Here is a 24,438-nt window from a genome sequence, read left to right on the forward strand (position 1 = left end):
TCAGATACAGCCCATACAAAACACGTTTTTGACTTCTAGGGAAAATATCTATATCTCTCGTAATTTCGAGGAAGAATTCTACTTTGGTTTTCATCTAAATTAACCAATCATAAAAATTCTACTTTGAAAGCCCGTAATTATTTTTTTATTGTCCAATCAATAGACGCCTTCTATTTTATTCTATTATTAGTAACACTGTGTGATCGCCAGTCACCAATCGGCAAACCTCAACAGATTCCAGTACCCTACATCTAATCTCGGCTGTATAACAAAGTCCGCCATTAGAACTTTCAAGTTCCCGGATTACAATGGCGTTGTCCATGACGACCAATGACGTGATTGATGACGACGTATTTGAAGAATGTTTTATCTTACAAAATTTTCAAAGTTTGAAGCTGTTTTTCTTTCAAGTTTATCCGATTTTCTTAAGACAAGGACAAATTTGCACTGAAAATTCTACACACTCTTCGAACGACGCAATTTTGAGAACTTCTTTCTAAACGCGTGCAAGTTTCCCTTATAAGTAAACCGGTGCCGCATCGCAAATGTATAGGCATAGGTACATATCACTTACTGTCACACAGCCGAGGCTAGATGTAGAGTACCGGAATCTGCCGAGGTTTGCCGAGTGCGCCAGTCACTTGCAAAGAGAAACCATGTATTGTCTTTGTATTTATCAGAGATATTGGAATAAAAAAAGGTTCAAATGAATCAAGAATAAAACTTAGAATAATACTCAAGTTAGTCCTACATTTAGCAACTAATTATTTTACATTAATTGATTTTTTTACATACATCGGCACAGTATTATACTAGGATAACTACTGTAACTCGATCAACACAAATAACAGGTCGGTAAAGTTCGGATTTTTCCAGAAAAATGATAATCGATTATTATCGATAATCGCTGAAAAATTCTTGCCGATAATCGATATTGAAATTTCATATCGATTCCCATCCTTAGTGAACAGCTAAATCCATGATGTTAAAAGTTTAGAGTACTAAACGTTAGCATGGGGCAGTACTTTATAAAAACCAAACAAATTCTAATGGTTTTTTGATAATTACTTAATGAGTTGTTACTCTAAATCACATTTTAATGTATTATAAATGTTTCATTACCGAAAAAAGTAAAAATATGGGACAACTCTGTTGACTGCCCAGACGATTTAGCTGCTGTGGTCTTATTTTTCGTTGCCTGGCAACCTATCCTTAACTATTATAGTGCCAACTCGTTATCTTATCTCACATAATGTATCTTTAATGAGTTGTTACTCTTAATCAGATTTTAGTGTATTATAAATGTTTCATTACTGAAAAAGTAAAAATATGCGACAACTCTTGTTGACTGCCCGGACAATTTAGCTGCTGTGGGCGTATGTTTCGTTGCCTGGCAACCTATCTTTATTTGGTTGAAAACATATCACGTATTGAGTTAATTGCTTGGCCCTAAGGTTGAGGATTTTAAGGGTTTTTAACACAAAATTAAGCAATTTTATTCTCCTAAAAAATAATCGAGATTGGCCCTTTAAAGGTCACCGGAAAAGGTTCATAAATTTTTTAAATAAAGCAGGTAATTATGTCAACATATCCTTTCCATAAGTATAACACGAACCCGAATGTCAATATTACCTGCAACAGGTAAATTTCAACGTTAGCAATTTCCGCCATTCTCCGTGGGTAGTCGTAACTTTCCGTAAATGTGACGTCATTTTAGTCCTTCTGCTCATATTCTAGTCTATATTTCTATGTGCAGAAGGACTAAAATGACGTCACGGATTGCTTATTGACGGAAAGTTCCGACTACCGACGGAGAACGGCGGAAATTACTAATTACATCTAGAGTTATGGCCCTTTTTTCACTTTGTTGTACCCTGTGAATGCTCTAACCACAAAAGTTATTATCCGATCTGCATGAAATTTATACAGATTATTTAAATTTGTAAAATGAAAAAGCCAGTTGAATTTCTGTAAATTATGTCAAGAGTTAAGGCCCTTGTTTAAGTTTGTAGAACCTTGTGAACCCTCAAAGGACAAAAATTATAATCTGATCTGTATGAAATTATCCTGTAAATAAATGCCACCAATTATCTACAAAAGAATAAATGTGTGACAACCCTTGTTGACTGATTGGACGATTTAGCTGCAGTGGGTGTATGTTTCGTTGCCTGGCAACCTATCTTTTATGAATACTCTACAGCAGTGATGGGATTTCAAAAAATTTCTTGTCGGACATTTTTTCCCGAAAATAAAGGGGCCTAACTCTTATCGTAATTTAAGCAGACGTTTTCAAAACACAATTAAGAATCACGTGTCAACAAAATATATTCAAATTCATATGTAAAATAAAATAGGTGCACCTCGTTATATTTCATGTTTAAAACCCGTACGGTATTCAAATTTATGTCAATAATATTCCTACAAAATTACATGACATCGTAATACTGCCGACTGCTGCCGATCTGTTTCAAACTCCCCCAAAATTACCCTATTTTTCGGGTCATACGTCGGTACATTTTCAGCAAAGTCTGACATTCGTCTGATACTCCGTTTCGATTTATATACGGAAGGTAAAAAAATGACATCCCGAAATTTATTTGGCCGTAAATCGTAGTTAACGACGCTCTAATACACCGAGCAAGGGACACCAACTGCTAAATCATTGCATTCGACTGTAGCACGCGCTATCGTCTAAAACAATTAACTACTTACGTCATTCCAATGGAAATATTCGTCAACATTTCTTAGCGTGTTTATTTATTTATTTAAAGACATAAACCCCATTCAAAATATGATCATAAATCCGACAATATGCCATCAAAATAGAATCTTTTCTCGGATATCAGGCGTATTGCATTCGGCACATATACATCTCTTAATTTCACGTGTTTCGCGAGATTTGTACTTTCATTTTCATTACTGAACTATATAAGCGCCATATGCGTGTGTCTGAAATATCTTTATTTAACTTCGGCTGCCACCGAAAATATATGACAGATAAATTATCGGATACAATGTATGTTGATTTGAGGTGTTATATGTTATCAGGATATGTGACATATATGACTAATTTCTACGTGTTGTCCGACACAAAGGAGATTAAAACGTGAGACAATGGATAAATCACGGGTTAATCAGATTAAGTTTATAATCACTCTTATTGGATTGATATATCGTCCGACAAAGGAGAAGCAATGACTTCTGTTCAGGATTGATTTGATGAATTGTCCGATAAAGAATTAAGTCAGCCAATCAAGGCAGATTAAGTAGTTAATCAAGGCAGGTGAATGGGCGGAATATAAAGATAAATACGTTGATCACTTAATTACCTAATCAATCCAGCCTATTATCAACGATAATCGGGTTGAGTAGTTAATCAAGGTAGGTGTGTAGACGAAAAGTAGTTGATCACTTAATTACCTAATCAATCCAGCCTAGTCTCAACGATAATCGGGTTGCACTGTAGTTATACACTCAGTACACTATATTAATTTTGGAATTTCAATATTATTCACCATGTCTTGATGTCCGATTGGGCATATTCCCTCTCGGACAATTTTGGGCGTTTCGAAAAAAGATTCGGACAAGTCAGGAATATACGGGTAAAATCCCATCACTGCTCTACAGACTACATTTGTCATCCAGTCGGATATGTTGTTTCCATCAGTTAAATAAGGAATCTTTGCATGTACCCCAAATTTTAGATGAATTAGTTCAGGTTTAGCTGCAGTTTTAGGGAGGTCATTTCTTGAAATAATTTGATGTTCAAAATACACTGACATTACAACAGGCAAAAAACACACATATTTAAATGATTAATTGATATATATTGAAACCCCCTAATTATTATAGCGTTTTATCTATTCCAGCGGGAGTAACTAAAACTGATGGAGATGTACCAAATGCTGTATTGAGTCAAGCATCATTTGATGAAAATCTACATCTTCACGAAGTTAAAAATATAGCAACTGACAATGATAATCTACACCTTCCTGAAGTTACCATTAGTTCCGCAGAAAAACATGTAGATCAAGACGCTATGGAAGCAACGAACAATGAAGTTACCATCAGTTCTGTTGAAAAACTCATAGAACAAGATGCAAAGAAAGCAACAAACAATGAAGTTGATTTATGCTCATCAACCACAAGAAAAGAAACAAGTTCTTCTAGAATACCAGATAATGGTCATGAAACAGATCTCAGTGGAACCTCAAAGAAAGGAGATAAAAGAAAAGGTACCCTAGAAACAGATGTGGATACTGGTACAACATCTCCTAAAAATCTTAAAACAGAAGAAGTACAAGAGAGTCCTAACAAAGCATTTTTAGGAGAAAAAAGAAACCTGTCTTTAGATGAAAATGCCAACGTAGGGATACAATATGATAATAATCAAGAAATCCCTGTAAACCAAAGTAAAGAAATAAACGTTCATACAAAAGCTTCAAACTCCAGGGAGAGCAAAAATGAAAAGCAAACTGAAACAATTCAAGAGCCATTAAAACATCGTGATGTAAAAGGTAATAAGGCACAATCTGAAATGGAAAATGAAGAAATATCTATAAAAAGAACTGAAACAGATGGAAAGGCAAGTAATGAACATGGAAGCCAGCATTATGGAAAATCTGGAAATGAGAAAATTGATTCTAAGGATACAAGTTTGAACAATTTACCTGATGGTGATGAAGTACAGGATATAAATGAACAAGGTAAAAGTAATGAAAGAAAGAGGAATGCTAAAAAAAAGCAAGATTATGGTAAAAAGCTCAAAATAGGTAATTATAAACTTTTTATTCTGAGAGAATATGTATTTATTTGTTTGCAGATTCCTATGATTTTTTATGTTATATGCCACGATCTGTCATTTGCATTTTCACTTAGGTATCAAATTGATTATTTAACATTTAATTCAGAAAACGAAATCAAAATACCAATGCTAGATAATCTTCCAACTTGGGTTCAGTCGGATTTAAGCTAGGCTCATCAAGTGTCTCCGCTACTCATAAAAGATGGTGGTGTTGTGTTATATCAAGCAGGATAGATTAATGAAATTTCAATTTATTGTAACTTTGTAAAAATTGAACAGACTTGAACCAATTTTGGACTAGTATTCCTATTAGAGATTAGATTTTCACAATATTGTAGTTTGCAAGGGGTTCATATATTGGTAAATGGTAATGATGCAACAAGCCTTTAATGTATGTATGTTATGTTTGTCTCATACGGTAATCGTTGGTGGGTTTGTGGCTTAGGTGGATGATGCTTATTCAGATTTGTTCAATTTATCCCCTTTTTTTTGCAGTTTTTTACACCCACATTGAAATGTGGCTGTTTATTGTCAGCGCCCCCGTCTGACAGTCCGGTGTCAACCATTACTTGTGGACGCTTTATAGGCGAAAACTATATTATCCGATTGACTTTAAATACACATTGTCTAAGAAACCTATTGATTTTTAGCTATCCCTGATAATTACTGCCAGAGTTATAGTCCTTGATCACTTCTATAAATCTTGTGGACACTCTAAGAGGCTAAAGTTATTATCCGATTGACTACAAATTCATACACAGTGGTTAAGGTTGAGACAATGAAGCTTATTGATTTTCAACAATTTCCAATAATTACTGCTAGAGCTATGGCCCTTGACCTCTTTGAAAAATCTTGTGGACTCTCTATAGATGCTAGAGTTCGTATCAAAATTATACAAATTGGGTAGGGTCATGACACGAAAAAGACCTTGACCTCTTTGAAAAATCTTGTTAACAATCTTAAAATCGAGTAATCATCTGATTGACTTTAAATTTATATACAGTGTTTAAGGTCATCAGACAATGAAGCCTAATGATTTTCAACAGTTTTTGATAGTTACTGCCAGAGTTATGGACCTTGATATTTTATTCCCAATCCTCTCTGACTTCTGTTTACAGTCGGTCATAAATTCCTTTGTAAAATGATCTTTTTGAAATCATACTACACAAGTGTTCAATTTACTTAAACTTTCAGATGATAGTACGTCGAAGGACAATGATCAAAAACGTATAGAAAATAAAAAACAAGCACATGCTAAAAGGGTAAGATGATAATTTATAATTACCTATTTCACTCGATTTATTATAGGTAATAATCTTTATTCTAACGATAAGCCTATAATCAACTCTCTAGGACATTGGATGGCCCGAGATGTAAATGGTTTGAAACACGATTGCCATTTAATAAGTTAAGTTAGAAATAGATAATCTTGACTTAGTGAGTACACTACATTCTACATTTATCATCTTATCTTTTCAAAATTTATGCATGTTCACATCAGTGGGACAAAGAAGCTTATTCAATTTCTGAGTTATTTGCTTTGATCTCTTTGTACAGTGCACTCTGTCACATCCGACCTCTGATCACTCCGGCACTCTGTTACTTCCGACACCATTTTCATGTCCCGATTTATTTCCTTATTACTTCCGCCAAAAAATCTCTGGGTAATTCGACCTCTGTACGTTCCGGATTACGACATCAATCAGCCGTCCCGTCATACGATTTCCATTAAATCGACACCATATAATCCGGCCTTCAATCGGTGGGTGTGAAGCAAACACTTACCGATCAATTATCTGCGAGATTAAAACTGGATGGGTGTGAAGCCACAAAAGATTACCAAGCAATCACCAATCAATTATCTGTGAGATTAAAACTCGCTACCATTGGTCTTTGTTGATTACTTTGATAATTTTAATCTTTTGTACGACAGTTGTGACAAATACTCAAGAATATCCACAAATTTTCCCCTGAATTCACAGTCGTAAAAATATTCCTAGCACCTGTTGGAAACATTCGTTGCGCATGCTGATTGAACCTGAATAACCTATAAGTTTGGTCAACCTACGAATCTCTTCGAACCGTGTGACGACGGCCTGGGGATACTCGATTCACAGTCCGGAACGTCCCGAATTGACAGAATTGCAATCGAGTGACGCGGAATTCAGTCCTGTCACAATTCTGTCAGTCCCGTCGACGGAGGTGGTGTAAGTAGAATTGTGATGTAATTAAACACGACGAACGGGTTTCGGCTGCATGGTTGGATGAGATATTTATATATCCAGTCGACGCATGCTTTGTAGCCCGAAGTACCCATTTTCACTCGATTGTCACTATTTTTGACATGAGAGAAATTAATTCCGGAACGTTCAATCGAGTACGCCCATTATGAATGAACACGTGATAGCAAAGGCAAGAGTGCGATCAACTGAAGATGTGGAAGAAGATAAATTAACGACAGACTTGACCTATTCAAAATGCCTACGCATGTTAAATGAAATAAAAATTAATGTAATAAAATTTTGAATGTACAGAAAGGTTTATCATTTTTAAAGGGAATAACATTCTGGTGATTCGAAGTTCTATGTTCGAAGCTACATTATAATAATACTTTTGGTTTTCGAAGTTACACTATTTTCTAGTTTTGAGAAAACTGGGTATTCCGACACTCTGCGTAATCCGACATATTGTAACAATCCCGTACGATGTCGGATGTGACAGAGTGCACTGTACATAATATACCTTACGAATACTGGTATCAATTTTATAGGCCATGAAAATAATGTTTCAACAAGAAGACGTAATAAATATAGAGATTGGCTTGACGATTTTATTTATCAGTTAATGATTTACATATACCAACCGTGGATCTTGAAATAGAGAGATGGGATTTAAGGTCCACTCGACACAAACTAGGCCGCTTCGAGACTAACACATGGTTTAATTTTATTTCAATAATTGAAAAATCTTGTGGATGCTCTCACTGAGAACTACAAAGAGGTGAATCTGTTCATGGCCCTTATAGAAAATTATGTCTGGGGCGTTATCTGTACGTCTATTGAAAGAAAATTAATTTCCTGACTTTTACTCCGTATTACCGCGTTAAAATTGTAAATAAGTTGCGTTAATTAACAAGGGTGAAAAACTGTCTGAGAGGTGAATTAATTAACGCTAGGGATGTAGAGGTGTGTTTATTAACCGACCAGTAAAAAATAAATGTCAATGGTGTGTATTGTTTAATTGGCGTGTTTTCTTGCTAGTTGCAACAACTGCACCAAAAGGAGTATAGTCAAGGACAAACAGGCTTTATCTGACACGTACGTGTTAAATCAAAATTTGGGAAGTAAAACTGTTTTACCGTGCGATTTATCATTCGACCGTGTGTTTTACGCAGGCCTTTGTATAATTAAAGACAGGTCTTTAGAAAGGGGTGTGTACTCGCTATGATCTACGTTTCTCTTATGTGTCTTTTGTATTGCGTACAATATATATATAAAGTTGCATTTAATGAAATAAAAATATGGACCTTAATCTATCCTACGGAAAGGCGAATGTAATGTCATTTTCAAATACCCAGCAGTCAGCGGCCAGTTGGAATATCCACGGGAATATAGAGAGTAAATCCAGCAAAAACTATTTTTCTACGCTCATTGACTGTTTCACATTTATTAAAATTATAAAAACGTGCCAAGATGCACGGTCGAATGATAAGTCGCACGGTAAAACAGTTTTACTTCCCAAATCTTGATTTAACACGTACGTGTCAGATAAAGCCTGTTGGTCCTTGATTATACTCCTTTTGGTGCAGTTATCGCGACTAGCGAGAAAACACGCCAATTAAACAATACACACCATTGACATTCATTTTTTACCGGTCAGTTAATTAACACACATCTACAGAAAATGCACCATCACACAGTTTTTCACCCCTAGCGTTAATTAACTCACCTCTCAGTCTCAGACAGTTTTTCACGCTTGTTAATTAACAGTTTTTCACGCTTGTTAATTAACGCACCTTATTTACAATTTTAACGCGGTAATATCGAGTAATAGTCGGGAAATTAATTTTCTTTTGATAAGCGTACAAATTACGAGCCAAACAGAGATTTCTATAATAGCTGTGCACAGATTCACCTCTTAGTAGTTCTCACTGTCTAGAGGGGAGAGAGAAAGAAATAGAGTTTAATGTCCACTCGACACAAACTAGGTCATTTCCAGACTAACACATGTTTCAATTTTATTTCAATAATTCGCTTGCTAACCATTCTGCCATCCCCCCCTCACCCTCATTAAGTGGTAAATCAAGTTTTGATAATTTTAAAATATAACTCTTTTTGTTTTAAGGGACAAGCTTCTAGCAGAACTGAGTAAGTAATTATATTACAGCTTCCTGATTAATGAGCTATGATATTTTGTCTTTTATTGCTATTTTGGTTGTTAGATGTTCCAGCTGTAGTTAACAATTTTGTTGGGTATTAAAGATACATTAGTTAAGAGTTTTATAAAGAGTTGGCCATTCTTGCTATGATAATTCAAAAATAGATAATAAAAAAAAAGAAAATGTTGAAAATTTCAGTCAAATTACTTTGTTCTGAACGGAATTGTCACTATCGGAAGTTTGGACTAGAAATAGGCATCAATTGTGTCTGCACCGTCTATGAGAATTGGCGATCGTTTGATTGACAGACAATAACTCCATCCACATATTCTCGATTATTAAGTAATAGCTCAATGGCTATGGTAGCCTCGCTTGGCAGGCCTTTCATCGCCCTTTATTGATTTAATTTTAAATGGACGACTGTTTAAATCCAAACTGTATCCAAGACATCTGTGGGTCTACGTAGATGATTTTGAGCTTGTTGTGTAAATAAAGGTCAAATCAGGGCTTGCGCTGTCGTTCGCCAATGTCGCATTAATTTGTGATAAAAATATCAAAGTGGCCATTAAAATTTCATTTTGGCGATAGTTTTGGCGATAACATTTTGCGGCACTGGCTATTCTTTTTGGGGACTGGCGGAAAAAAGTCTTAAAATTCTAATCGTATCCTTGATTAACCATTACATTGAGTGTCAATCACGTGGCGGGTATACTATAAATTAATCAACTCGCTGATAATCTGGATCGTGTCAATGAGTAATACTTACCAATTGTCTCGGATTAATGATTAGTTGATTGATAATTCCCTATTGTAAAACCTATCTCAAGTCATTATTTACTCCTAATGTTTATCCAAGTGTTGATTATTTGATGTTTCGTTTCGTCTTAAAAAAAAAAATTTGTATTATCACCATTGGTTGGAAACAAAAGTTTGAGTCGATGAGCGAAGATGCTCGAGTGAGAAAACAGTCCACCAATTGCTTCATATTATTGCTGCCAAAATGCTCTAAATTGAGCGACGAGTATAATGGAAGCATCTGTTACAAATGAAATTGAAATTTATGTCATTCTATCGGGGATTCAGATTCTGATTCCTTTACGGTACATGAAAATAACAGTAGAACTATTTTACACGCAAAACATGAATTTATAGAAAATTAGCTGTCCTTGGATGAGATTTGACGTGTAAATACTGAAAATATATTGTGCAATATAGTGTGCAAATAGACTAAAGTCACCCCCTGAAAAACTAATCTTAGTAAATTGACTCAAAACTGGGCTTATGTATTATGTAAAGACGAATGTGTTAAGTTGTTAGGGTTTCACACTGCGTAGCTTGTGTGAAACACTATTGTTTTTGTTAAGATTATTCTTATTATTATTATTTTTTTTTTTTTCCACTTGAGCATATCTCAGAAACTACTTGTCGAATCAATTCGATGTCTTCAGTTTTACTGGGAAAGTGGGTGTGACTTAGAGATTAAAGCTATTTCAAACTTTCTGCGACTATGCGAAATGTCCAAAACGCCAAAGTTGTCGTTTTTTGAAATATTGCAGTAATATTAACAATAATCGTCGGATTTTAACATTGGATACATTTTGACATAGCCTGAGACAGGGCACATAGCTACGGTAGTTTAGATTTTTGATTTTCGACGAATCTTCGGAGATATTAGGCGCCAAATTTTGAAAATTTATATTTTGACAAAAAACTTTTTTATTAATGAATAATTTTTTATGGCATTTTACCCAGGGTTAAGAGGTCGTCTGATTTGATAAAAAAATGTGAACATTTTTTGTCTTGATAATTTTTCTTGGCCGCTATTGGCTAATTCAGTTTATCGGTTCTAGGTTAATTATTTATTGCCCGATTTTTATAAAACAAAGTTCATATGCTCCATGGTGCAAATTCTCAATTTTTTTATTACCGGTAAAGTTTTCTATCAGCACCAGATGTGACTCAATTTTGCTAAAAACCCCAATTTTGTCGTGTCGGAACGTCTTTTCACTAGCAAATGTTAATTTTTGCAAATCTGATAGATCAAGATAAATGCCCCTACAAAAGGCGCATAAAATCTCGGACTCACTTTTTTTAATTTTGGTTTTGTATTTGCGCCATTTCGATTTAAAGGTGAAAAAAGGTGTCAAAATGAGCTATTTACAACCCATTCAGGCTTTTCATATTTCAAAATATTTATTCACAACTTTCATAAACTTGTAGCATTAATCCATACGAAGAGAATCTATGTCAAAATTAGTTTGTTATATAAGTATTTGCCGAGAAATGGTCAATTTTGCATGAGTCACTTTTTACGCTATTTTGCCTGTAAAAGAGCCAATTATTATTGGATTTTCATAAAAATGACACCATTTGATGCGTAATGTCAATTTTGACTAGTTCAAACCAATTTAACATTTTCAATGTCACCAGAAATGGCGCCATTTGGACAAAAAATGTATTTATAGCCTTCAAAACAGATATTTTATTCAAATGAGTCTTTTTTGTAATGTTTTCAAAATTATGATATTTGATTCCAATCAACTAATAGTATGATAACATACGATCACATAGATATCACAAAATGTTTTCTAACTTGTTCAGTTGCAGAGAAAAAGGCGATTTTCAGCAAGTCACTTTTCAAGGTTTTTGGTCTATAAAAGTGTCAATTATTATTCGATTTTCATAAAAATTTCACTGTGTGATACCTAATGCCATTTACGATTTCATACAAGTAATTTAGTATTTTCATTATCACTGGAAGTACCGTCACTTTGGCAAAAACTGTATTTTTAGCCTCTAAAACAAGTAATTGTTTGAAGTAAGCAATATTTATTATTGATGTAAAATTATGATATTTGATTCCTATGGACAAATAGTATTAATCAATACGATCATATTGATATCACAAAATTGTTTCTAACATCTTTCCTTGCCGAGAAATAACCAATTTTGTCAGGATCACTTTTTAAGATTTTTCGCATTTTAATTTCAGTGTATGGGTTCTGGGTTAATCATTTATTGCCTGATTTGTGTAAAATAAAAGCCACCTGGTGCAAATTCTCAACTTACTTCTACATATAAAAGTTTCTGTCGGCACTGGAAGTGATGTAATTTTGCCCAAAACTTCAATTTTGACGTGTCGAAAGGTCTTTTAAAAAGCAAATATTTATGTTTACAAATCTAAGGGATCAAGATGAATGCTCATACTAAAGACGCAAAATATGTCTTGCTTTGTGTTGGTTATTTTTATTTCGGTTTGGCATTTGCATCATTTTGATTTATAGCTGAAAAAAGGTGTAAAAATGAGCTATTTAAAATGCATTCAGATTTTTCATATTTTAAAATATTTCTTGACAACTTTCCCGAACCTGTAGCATTAATCCATACGATGACAATTTATGTCAAAATTAGTTTGTAATATTAGCAGTTGCCGAGAAATAGGCAATTTTGCATGAGTCACTTTTCACGTATTTTTGCCTGTAAAAGAGTTAATTGTAATCCGATTTTCTTTTTTTTTTCACCATATGATGCCTTATGCCATTTTTGACTGGGCGGATCCAATTTTACATTTTCAGTGTCACCAGAAATGGCATCATATGGGCAAAAACTGTATTTATAGCCTTCAAAACAGATATTTTATTCAAATGAGTCTGATTTGTAATGTTTTTAAATTAATGACATTTGATTGCAGTCAACAAATAGAATGAACCAATACGATCATACAGATACCACAAAATGGTTCCTAACTTTTACAGTTGCAGAGAAATAGACGATTTTCTACAAGTCACTTTTCAAGGTTTTTGGTCTATAAAAGTGTCAATTATTATTTGATTTTCATTAAATTTTCACCATGTGATGGCTGTTGTCATTTATTATTTCATGGAACTAATTTAACATTTTCATTATCACCAGAAAGTAATGTCGTTTTGACAAAAACTGTATTTTTAGCCTTTAAAACAAATATTTTTTGAAGTGAGTTATGTTTATTATTCGTTTAACATTATGATATTTGATTCCAATGGAGATATAGATTGGATCAATACGATCATATAGATGTCGAGAAATAACCAATTTTCTCAGGATCAATTTTAAAACTTTCTTTTCACATTTTAAGTTCCCATTAGATAGTCAGCTAACTTAGTGGTAAGTTAGTAATAAATTTTGTCAGGATCACATATTTGACATATCTAACGCATGGTAACAAATGTATAAATGGAATTGATATTGCTGGATTTGGTTGATTCTGCGTCCATTTCATAACACATGTGCAATGCTTACGTGGAAATCTGTTTAACGGTTTCATTGGTACCGAATGTGACATAAGTTCAAGGGTAATGAGGCACCGGAAGTGTCATAAGTTCAAGGGTAACGTGGTAACATGGCACCAGTGAATCCCGTCATTACTGCATCGCAGTTTTAGTTGTATATTGTAATTATATCGGTAATTTTTTTTATAATAGGCCTGCCTGAGAATTAAAAATGTTACATGTTGTCTTTTTTTATCACACATTTTTGGCAGATAAAATATTCCAGTTGGCGAAAAAATATATGAACATTTTTATACGCCCACATGGAAATGTGGTCAGATATTGCCGTCGCCCCCGTCCGTCCGTCCGTCCGTCATCCACAATTTCTTGTGAACACTCTACAAACTACGTTTATCATCTGATTGTTTTGAAATTGATATATTTTGTTTGCATTAGTGAGATGAAGAAGCCTATTTAATTTCAGCAATTTCCGTTAATTTCTTCTGATCGGTATGAAATTTATATGCATCATTTAGATTAGTAAAACAAAGAAGCTTATTGAATTTCAGTAATTTCCGTTAATTAAATCTAGAGTTATGGCCCTTGTTTCACTTTGTTGAATCTTGTGAACACTCTAATGACAACAGTTATCATCCGATCTGTTTGAAATTGATATGCATCATTTAAATTAGTGCAACAAAAATGCCTATTCAATTTCAGCAATTTCCGTTAATTACACCGTGAGTTATGGCCCTTGTTTCACTTTGTTGAACCTTGTGAATGCTCTAACGACAAAAGTTATTACACGATATGTATGAAATTTATGTGCATCATTTAGATTAGTAAAACAAAGAAGCTTATTGAATTTCAGCAATTTCCGTTAATTACATCCAGAGTTATGGCCCTTGTTTCACTTTGTTGAATCTTGTGAACGCGCTAATGACAACAGTTATCTTCCGATCGATTTGAAATTGATATGCATCATTTAAATTAGTGCAACGAAGATGCCTATTCAATTTCAGCAATTTCCGTTAATTACACCGTGAGTTATGACCCTTGTTGCACTTTGTTGTACCTTGTGAATGCTTTAACGACAAAAGTTATTATCCGATCTTTATAAAATTTACATGTATCGTTTAAATTAGTAAAACGAACAACCCTATTGAGTTTCAGCAAATTTCCGTTAATTACATCTAGAGTTATGGCCCTTGTGTCACATTGTTGAATCTTGTGAACGCTTGAACAACAAAAGTTATCACCCAATCTGTATGAAATTCATATGCATCATTTAAATTAGTGAAATGAAGAAGCCTGTTGAATGTCAGAAATTTCTGTCAATTACTTCTAGAGTTATGGCCCTTGTTTTACTTTGTTGAACCTTGTGAACGTTCGAACGACAAAAGTTATCTGATCTGTATGAAATTGATATGCATTATTTGAATTAGTAAAACAAAAAAGCCTGTTGAATTTTAACAATTTCTGTGATTACTTCCAGAGTTACAGCCCTTTTTATACGCCCACATTGAAATGTGGACGTATATTGCTGTCGCCCCCGTCTCTCCGTCGGTCGGTCCGTCCACAATTTCTTGTGAACGCTCTAACGCCAAAAGTTATCATCCAATTGTTTAAAATTGATATATGTTGTTTACATTAGTGAGATGAAGAAGCCTATTTTATTTCAATAATTTCCGTTTATTACGTCTAGAGTTATGGCCCTTGTTTCACTTTGTTGAACCTTGTGAACGCTCTAATGCCAAAAGTTAACATACGATCTTTGTGAAATTTATATGCATTATTTAAATTAGTGAAACGAAAAAGCCTATTGAATTTCAGCAATTTCCGTTTATTAAGTCTAAGAGTCATGGCCCATGTTTCACTTTATTGAACCTTGTGAACGCTCTAACACCAAAAATTATCATCCGATCTTTCTGAAGTTTATATGCATTATTTAGATTACTGAAACGAAGAAGCCTATTGAATTTCGGCAATATCCGTTTATTACGTCTAGAGTTATGGCCCTTGTTTCACTTTATTGAACCTTGTGAACGCTCTAACACCAAAAGTTATCATCTGATCTTTCTGAAATTTATATGCATTATTTAGATTACTGAAACGAAGAAACCTATTGAATTTCGGCAATTTCCGTTTATTACGTCTAGAGTTATGGCCCTTGTTTCACTTTATTGATCCCTGTGAAGGTTCTCACGTCAAAAGTTATCATCCGATCTTTCTGAAATTTATATGCATTATTTAGATTGCTGAAACGAAGAAACCTATTGAATTTCAGCAATTCCTGTTTATTACGTCTAGACTTATGGCCCTTGTTTCACTTTATTGATCCTTGTGAACACTCTAACGTCAAAAGTGAACATCCGATCTTTCTGAAATTTATATGCATTATTTAGATTACTGAAACGAAGAAGCCTATTGAATTTCAGCAATTGCCGTTTATTACGTCTAGACTTGAGGCCCTTATTTCACTTTATTGAACCTTGTGAACGCTCCAACGCCAAAAGTTATCATTCGGTCTTTGTGAAATTTATATGCATTATTTAGATTAGTGAAACAGAGAAGCCTATTGAATTTCAGCAATTTCCGTTTATTACATCTAGAGTTATGCCCCTTGTTTCACTTTATTGATCCTTGTTATCACCTGATCTTTGTGAAATTTATATGCATGATTTAAATTAGTGAAACGAAAAAGCCTATTGAATTTCAGCAATTTACAATAATTACTTCTAGAGTTATTTCCCTTGTTTCACTTTGTTAAACCTTGTTAATGCTCGATTGATGATAGTTATCATCCGATATGTATGAAATTTATATGCATCATTTAAATTTGTGAAACAGATCTATTGAATTTTAGCAGTTTCCGTCAATAATTTCTAGAGTTATGGCAATTGTAAACGTTTGAATGACAAAAGTGATCATGTGATCTGTATGAAATTTATATGCATTATTTAAATTAGTAAAACGAAAAAGCCTGTCAAATTTCAACAATTTCTGTAGATTACTTCCATAGTTGAGACCCTTGTTTCAGTTTGCAGAACCTTGTTAACCCTCAAACGACAAAATTAAAATCTGATCTGTATGGAACTGTCTTGTAAGTTGTAAAGGCCCCCAATTACCTACAAAGGAATAAATATGCGACAACCCTCGACGACCGCTCGGACGATTTAGCTGCTGTGGGCGTATGTTTTGTTGCCTGGCAACCTATCTTTTTAGTTTTTAGAACCTTGTGAACCCTCAAACGACGAAAATTAAAATGTCATCTGTATGAAATTGTCTATTAAATGCCCCCTAATTACCTACAAAAGAATAAATATACGACAACTCTTGTCGACCGCCCGGACAATTAAGCTGCTGTGGGCGTATGTTTTGTTGCCTGGCAACCTATCTCTGTAAATTAAAATTATCATCCATTTTAGCGGAAAAAAATTGAAAGCCAGTGTGAGCCCTGGGTCTAATTAATAATTTTTATAACATCTGAAGCCTAAATAAAGGCTTGCAATAGGCAGATAGGCAGATTTAGCTCTTGCATAATGTATGTTTAAATTGAGTTCTTCTGAAACACTTTTTTGAAACACAATGATTGTTTTTCTGCCACAAGGAATTGAATTAAATCTTCATTATCTCAATCACTCGCCTAAGTTCAAACATCAACTATATTCAAACTTAATAACTTTATCTTTTAAATTCTTCTTTCAAGTGAATTGATGATAGAATATGATATCTCTATGAAAGAGAAAGTTTGTTTGTGGGTCCTATAGGCAGGGCTCTATAAAAGTTGAGTGTGCCTGCGCACACACTTGAAAAGGTGCTTGCAGCGTCATACTCAAAAGGAGAGTATTCAATTGCCAGGTATATAGTATGATTTGGGAAGGGGGGCTTAAGAAAGCTTCTTGGGTTGGACTCGGCAGAAGAAGAAATTATAAATAATTTTTAGTACCTTTTTTATTATGGTTTCTAAATTGTATTAATGTATTATAGATGACTTTAATAATAAAGATTATGTTTGATGTGCATATTGTTGTTGTTTGGGGTTGATATAAACATAGAGTAGATGCCTACCGGCTTCAAACAAGTTCATTAAATCCCTTTGGGCAGTCAGGTTGTCATTTATTAAACTTAACTTCCGGTATAATTCGGATACTAACAAGAGTTGTTTCCCTTGACGATGACAAGATATGCATGCACCATAACTAAAATAACTGTTGTTCTGATGAGGCCTAAATTATTTTCCAATATTCCACTTATAGTGTATTTAAATTAAAAACAAATATCTAATTTACCAAGTACCTAATTTACCAAATATCTAATTTACCAAATAAAATAACATCACCACAAACTCGGCAAGAGACTTTGTTCTTTTTTCCACTTGATACTCGATATGAAGCCATCATTATAGAATTATCAGGTGTAAGTGTGATTACTACACGGTACTATTGTTTAGGGGTCGCCGAGGTCACAGAATTGTCACTAAATTAAGCAGAGGTTACAGGTGATAGGTCATAAGTCACAGGTGGAATCGCTAACGTTGCGTGCTGATGTTTTTATCATCGACTAGTTTATTCTAGTAAATTATTATACGGTAATCAAAGTAAACAAAAAAACAAACAAAAAAACAACAACAATAAAAACTAGAACTGCGAAGCAGTAATGACGGGTTTCACCGGTGCCACGTTACCCTTGAACTTATGTTGACTTTCGGTGCCACGTTACCCTTAAACTCATATAACTTCCAGTACCAATGGAACCGAAAAACAGATTTCCACATAAAGATTGCAGACGTGTTATAAAATGGACACAGAGTCAATCAAACCCGGCAATATCAATTCCATTCATACATTTGTTACCATGTGTTACATATGTCAAAAAAGTGATCCTGACAAAATTTGTTATTAACTTACGCTAAGTTAGCTGACTTTCTAATGGGAAATTAAAATGCGAAAAAAATCTTTAAAAGTGATCCTGACAAAATTGTTATTTCTCGACAAGCTATTTTTGGACATCTATATGATCGTATTGATTCAATCTATATGCCCATTGGAGTCAAATATCAAAATCTTAAACGAATAATAAATATAACTCACTTAAAAAAAATCAAATTCGTCGACAATCAAAAATCAAAAGTAGCACAGCTATGTGCCTGGTCTCCGGCTATGTCAAAATGCATCACATGTTAAAATTCGATGATTATTGTTAATACTATGGTATTTTTTTAAAAAATGACAACTTCGGTGATTTCGGACATTTCGCATTGTCACAGAATGCCTAAAATAGCTTTAATCTCTAAGTCACACCCACTTTCTCAATCAAACCAAAGAAATCGTATCGATCCGACATGTAGTTTCTGAGATACAATCAAATTGGAAAAAAAAAAATAATAAGAATAATCTTAAAAACATTAAAACATAGATATGACGTCCCCCTTTGATGTTTTTAACCAGTATATAGGAGAATGTATGCTTTTCTTAATACCAATAATAGAGACATATCTGAAAAATGAACATGTATTTTGAGATAATTTATTCTCTGAACAAATTAAATTACAGAACATGAAATTACTTTAAAACCTCATAGTTACCGAAATGTCACATGACCGAATGTTGATTTCACGAGTTTGTCTACATAAAGAATTCCATTTAAATCCGTCCGTTATGTCACTTGTCTGTTTAATAGTACGTTCGGCACTACATCGATGATACGTTTTTATACGCCTACATTTTCACACCTTCTTTGTGGACACTCTACAGGTCATAACTTGAAATATAGGTATATATCCCAAAGATCTCGGTTCCTTTCGATATTGGTTTGTATGGGACCGTAACTTCGTGAATTATGGCCCCTGACTGTACACACTAGAGGTCAAAATTATTAGCTCATTTTGATGAAACTGAACATGTGTGTTTATAAGCCAAAGATTTCGATTCCTTGCGATATTGGCGCATATCGGACTGTAACTTCCGGGATTAAAGCCCTGATTGAACAAAAAAAAGTCTTTTGAGCCTGTGGAACCTATACAGGTCACAATTTTTATCCCTTTATAAAAAACGTTCAAATATATCACCGTTACACCATAATGCCAGTTGATTTTGAATTTTGTGAATTCGTTTGTGCCTTTGATCCTGTGTTCTGTCACTTATATCAGAGTATATATTAAATTTTAAATCAGAATTTGGACGGCTAGTACCCTCCATATTAACCACAGTACTAAGAATATTATCAATATCTAAACCATTCTCGTGAGCAGCCTTTCCATCATCACTTTGACGGCTTTTATTCCCCCATATCAAGAACATCACAATTTTTACGGCTATTATCTTCCATAACAAGTACATTACCAATGTAATCAGTATCCAAATGCTTATCACATATATTCTCATTATTTATATTTGTTTTCGACTGCGTTATAAACATGTCGTCTCCATGTCGAATATTTTTGACTGTCTGTGTATGCTTGCATTGTATGACTGGAGTGTTTTCTCACATGCATTCATGAGCAAGTGCATGTTGTTTTAAGAATATATCCATTATTTTATGGCTTGTTGTTTTAGAAAACTATCCTTTATTTGTATCTCTGTGCTATGTTTTAAGTTTGATAATAGCCGAAGACTGTCCATTATGTAAATACAAAGAAAAACTTCGGGGACAGTCTTCAGCCATTATCCAGTGTGAAACCCTAATAAATAGTAACCTTTATTTTACATGATTTACGTGACAGTAATAATTTATAAAAATGTGCCTGCAAAAAAGTTTTTTTTAAAGCAAATGTGCCTGCGCACGCCGTGTGCATGTGCGCGGAAATATCGATGCCTGCCTATAGGACACTGATTGGTTGAACTTAAAAATTTGTTAAACTATTTTTATACGCTATATTGAAATGTGTTCGTATATTGTCGCCGCCCTCATCCATAATTGTTTTATGCACTCAACAGGCTAAAGCTATCCTCCGATTTTAAGGTAGCATTTATTTTGATAAGACAAAAAAATCCTATTCATTTTCAGTAGTTTCTGATAATTACAGTCAGTTATCACCTTTGATCAATTCGAAAATCTTGTGGACACTCTTTGATCAATTCGAAAATCTTGTGGACACTCTAGAGTCTAAAATTATCATCCCATTGATTTGAAATTTATATGCATAGTCTTTATGTTAATGAGATGCTTAACAATTTCTATTCAGGTATTGCCCTTGACTAGTTTTAAAAATCTTGTGGGTCAAACTAAAATATTATGAATTGAAAATTTATGATCATTCAGCATTCTCTGCAGACTGCAGATGATAAAAACTGGATGTATTCAAAACAGACGTAAACCGATACGGCCAAAATTCAAAACAACCATTAATGTGGTCAAAATTTATCTAAAGTATCAATAATGTGGTCAAAATTTATCTAAACTTCCAGTAATGTCAAAATTTATCTGAACTACCAATAATGTGATCAACATATATCTAAACTACTAACAATGTGATTAACATTTATCTAAATATATAAAATTGGATTCTTTGATTGTCTTGATAATTTGTATGGTCATTTTGACTAAAAGTTATGTCATTTTTGATACAATTTTGCTGAACTTTTTTGAATGGCTACTTTTTATGCGCCCACATTTTCATGTGGACGTATCTTATCGTTGCACCTGCCCGTCTGTTTGTTCGGACATCAGTCCTTCCACAATTTGTTTGTGGACACACTACTGGTCACAGTTTTTATACCCGATTTTGATGGAACATAGGTCTATCTCCCAAAGATCTTGGTCCTTTCGATATTGGCATGTATCGAACTGTAACTTCCTGGATTATGGCCTTTGACTGTAAGAGAAATCATGGTTTTAGCTTGTGATCGAATTTTGTGAAGATAGGACTAAAACTTCTGTCAAAAATAGCTTAAAAGTATGTAATACCAAGGTTGTGGACCCTGTAGAGGTCACAATGTTTATCCGATTTTGATGAAACTTAAAATATATGTCTAGATCCTAAAAATCTTGGTTCACGTATCGGACCATAACTCTCTGAATTATGGTCTCTGATTGTTCGCCAACATTTTCCGATTTGGCCGAAACTTGGAATATAGGGTTGTCTCCCAAAGATCTCAGTTCCTTTCGATATTGGCATGTATCGGATTGTAACTTAGTGGATTACGAAAAATCACGTTTTTAGATTGTAGAATGTGTACCCTCTAGAGGACACTATTTTTAACCGATTTTGATGAAACTTGAAATATATGTTTATAACCCAACAATCTCAGTTCCTGGTGATATTCCCCCATATTAGACTGTAACTTCCTGAATTATGCCCCCTGATGGATTGTGGTCCCTGATTGTACGAAAAATCACGTTTTTAGCTTGTGGTTCCTCTAGAGGTCACAATTATTATCCGATTTAAAAAAAACTGCCGGACAAAATGGCCGCCCCTCGTGTGCAAGTAGTGTAAATGGTTGTGGACCCTCGACAGGCCATAATTTTGATCCGATTGTGATGAAACTTTATATTTATATTTATATCACAAAGATGTCAATAATCATGCATATCCAAACGTAACTTCCTGGATTATGGACCTTGATTTTTGGCTTTTGGACCCGCAAGAAGTCACAATTTGTATTCAATTTTAAAAAACGTTTCAAATATATCCCCGTTAAACTGACGAACAAAATGTCCGCTCCTTGTACGCAAATTGTGTAAAAGTATGTAATACAAAGGTTGTGGACTCTCTTAGAGGTCACAATTTTTGTCCGATTTTGATGAAACTTCAAATATATCTTTATATCCCAAAGATCTCAGCCCCTTTCGATATTCGCGCATTTCAGACCATAACTTCTTGGATTATGGCCCCTGATTGTATGATTTATCGCAGGTTTTTTTACCTTGTTCTCTATCCATCTACTGTAAAATTTAGGCGTATTTTGCCTGGCAACCGCATGTTCAAGCTATGGTTAACCAGCAAAGAACTATATAACTTTATTTTGTCATGTTTTTAGCGATAAAATACTCCATGAATTTTCTTTTGCAGGGAGAAAGTAAAAGTTGTATTTCATGTTTTGGTATCAAAAAGTTTTCACCTAGACCCGAAAAAACATGATGTGTATATTTTATGTGAGCCACAAGCCTTAGGTGGATGGAATCAGTTAAAAAATAAGATGACCCTGAAGAACAAATGGTACGTGGCCAGTGACCACTATCACTGAGATTTTTATATTTCTGTCACTATATTGTCACATACAGATTAGATAAAAGATTGTCTAAATTTGCTCCTGTGTAAAATTCAACCAAAATGCCATTTTTTAGACACCCACATGTAAATGTAGTATACATGCATTACTATTACTACAGCCCCCATATGTTGGTCCGTTGTCCACACAATCAACAGACTATGCATATCATCTGATTAGTCTTGAGGCTCAGCGCGGTGGGGGGGTGTCACTAAAAAGGGCACAAAACCAGACCCAACTTTTCTGAGTAAAATTTTGCGTAGAAGTAGAATACGATGCCGAGTGGTAATCAGTCTGCCGCTTTCGAGATATTCATGGTCAAAAGTCAAATAAGTTCATTTGAACTGAAAGTGAATGCACAGTCATTCTTGTATTATGAAAAGAAGCTGAAAATGATCAAAAGTAATCACACTTTCTATAAAAATGTAAACTTGCTAAATTCACCTTTAGTCTTAGTGACCCTGGAGGTCAAAAGGTGAAATTTACCGTTTTTGCACAAGGAAGATTTAAAGCAATAAAATGTCAACGTAAAATATAAAAACTAAAGCGAAATCTGTTCTAATTAATAATAGGAACATTTATAATTTATCTTATGGGGGTCTTAGCACCGAACTTTTACTTTGGAACCTCGAAAATGATCTTGCATAACAGAACCAACACACTTTGAAACCTGTTTCAAAAATATGTAAAAACTGTCAAATCGAAATCTCTCCGATTTATTTTCACAACGATTGTTATACATAATGATACTAGTTATATAATCTGAAGATAGGTTGCTAGGCAACAAAACATACGCCCACAGCAGCTAAATTGTCTGATTTTGTATGTAATTGGGGGCCTTTACAAGAGTTCCATACAGATCAGATTATAAGCTTCTACAAACTGAAACAAAGGTCTCAACTCTGGAAGCATTTATACACAGTGTTTAAGGTTGTGAGAGGAAGAAGACCAATGATTTTCAATGATTGATCACTTTGAAAAATCTTGTGGATGCTCTAGAGACGAAAGTTATCATCCGATTGACTTTAGATTGATAAACAGGGATTAAGGTCTTGGGACGGACAAGTATATTGATATTCAATGAATTTTGATAACTTGAACAGCTCAATTCATGATATTAAATGTTTCGTATACTAAACATTAGCATGGGGCAGAACTAAAAGTCAAACAAATTCTAATGATTTTCTGATAATTACTTAATGAGTTGTTACTCCAAATCAGATTTTAGTGTATTATAAATGTTTCATTACCGACAATAGAAAAAATATGCGACAACTCTTGTTGACTGCACGGACGACTTAGCTGCTGTGGGAGTTTGTTTCATTGCCTGGCAACCTATCTTTAATTGAAGTATAATGTTTAAATGTGGTGTAGATGTTCATTAGGTGAATGTCTTGACTGAGTTCAATGATTAACATTTTCTGCTAAAGCTAAACAGAGCTAAGCAATTTTATTGGACAGGTATCGATTGGGAACATTTTCTTCTTAGACTAAGTATAGATAATCAGTTTAATTGCTTGATACTTTTCAGAAACATAAATGTGCAATTAATTAATATGAGTGATCTATTTATTTTGGGATTGCGGACGGGGACATCAGACTCACTGTTGGCTTGTTCAAATGGTTTTGGATTCCTCTCTCTTTTCATGTGGACGTATATTGTCGTTGCCCCTTTCATCCGTCCATCCATCCATCAACAACATTTTGTTTATGGACACTCTACTGGTCACATTTTTTTTTACGCCACATTGAAATGTGATCGTATATTGTCATCGCCCCTGCCCGTCCGTCCGGCAG

At 34.2% G+C, this 24,438-nt stretch overlaps 1 protein-coding gene across 1 annotated transcript in view; it reads left to right on the forward strand.

The window, feature by feature from the left end:
• LOC126809854 (uncharacterized) overlaps positions 1-22,702 on the forward strand; it is a 37,494-nt gene extending 14,792 nt beyond the window's left edge. Inside the window, exons 3-6 of the mRNA XM_050534671.2 lie at positions 3,870-4,772; positions 5,999-6,066; positions 9,149-9,171; positions 22,443-22,702. Of these exons, the coding sequence (XP_050390628.2) occupies positions 3,870-4,772; positions 5,999-6,066; positions 9,149-9,171; positions 22,443-22,617 (1,169 nt within the window). The 3' untranslated portion in view covers positions 22,618-22,702. The remainder of the gene's footprint in view (positions 1-3,869; positions 4,773-5,998; positions 6,067-9,148; positions 9,172-22,442) is intronic.
• The last annotated feature ends 1,736 nt before the right edge of the window (positions 22,703-24,438 follow it).

Source organism: Patella vulgata, chromosome 2 (genome assembly GCF_932274485.2).
Source record: "Patella vulgata chromosome 2, xgPatVulg1.2, whole genome shotgun sequence".
Taxonomy (NCBI): domain Eukaryota; kingdom Metazoa; phylum Mollusca; class Gastropoda; family Patellidae; genus Patella; species Patella vulgata.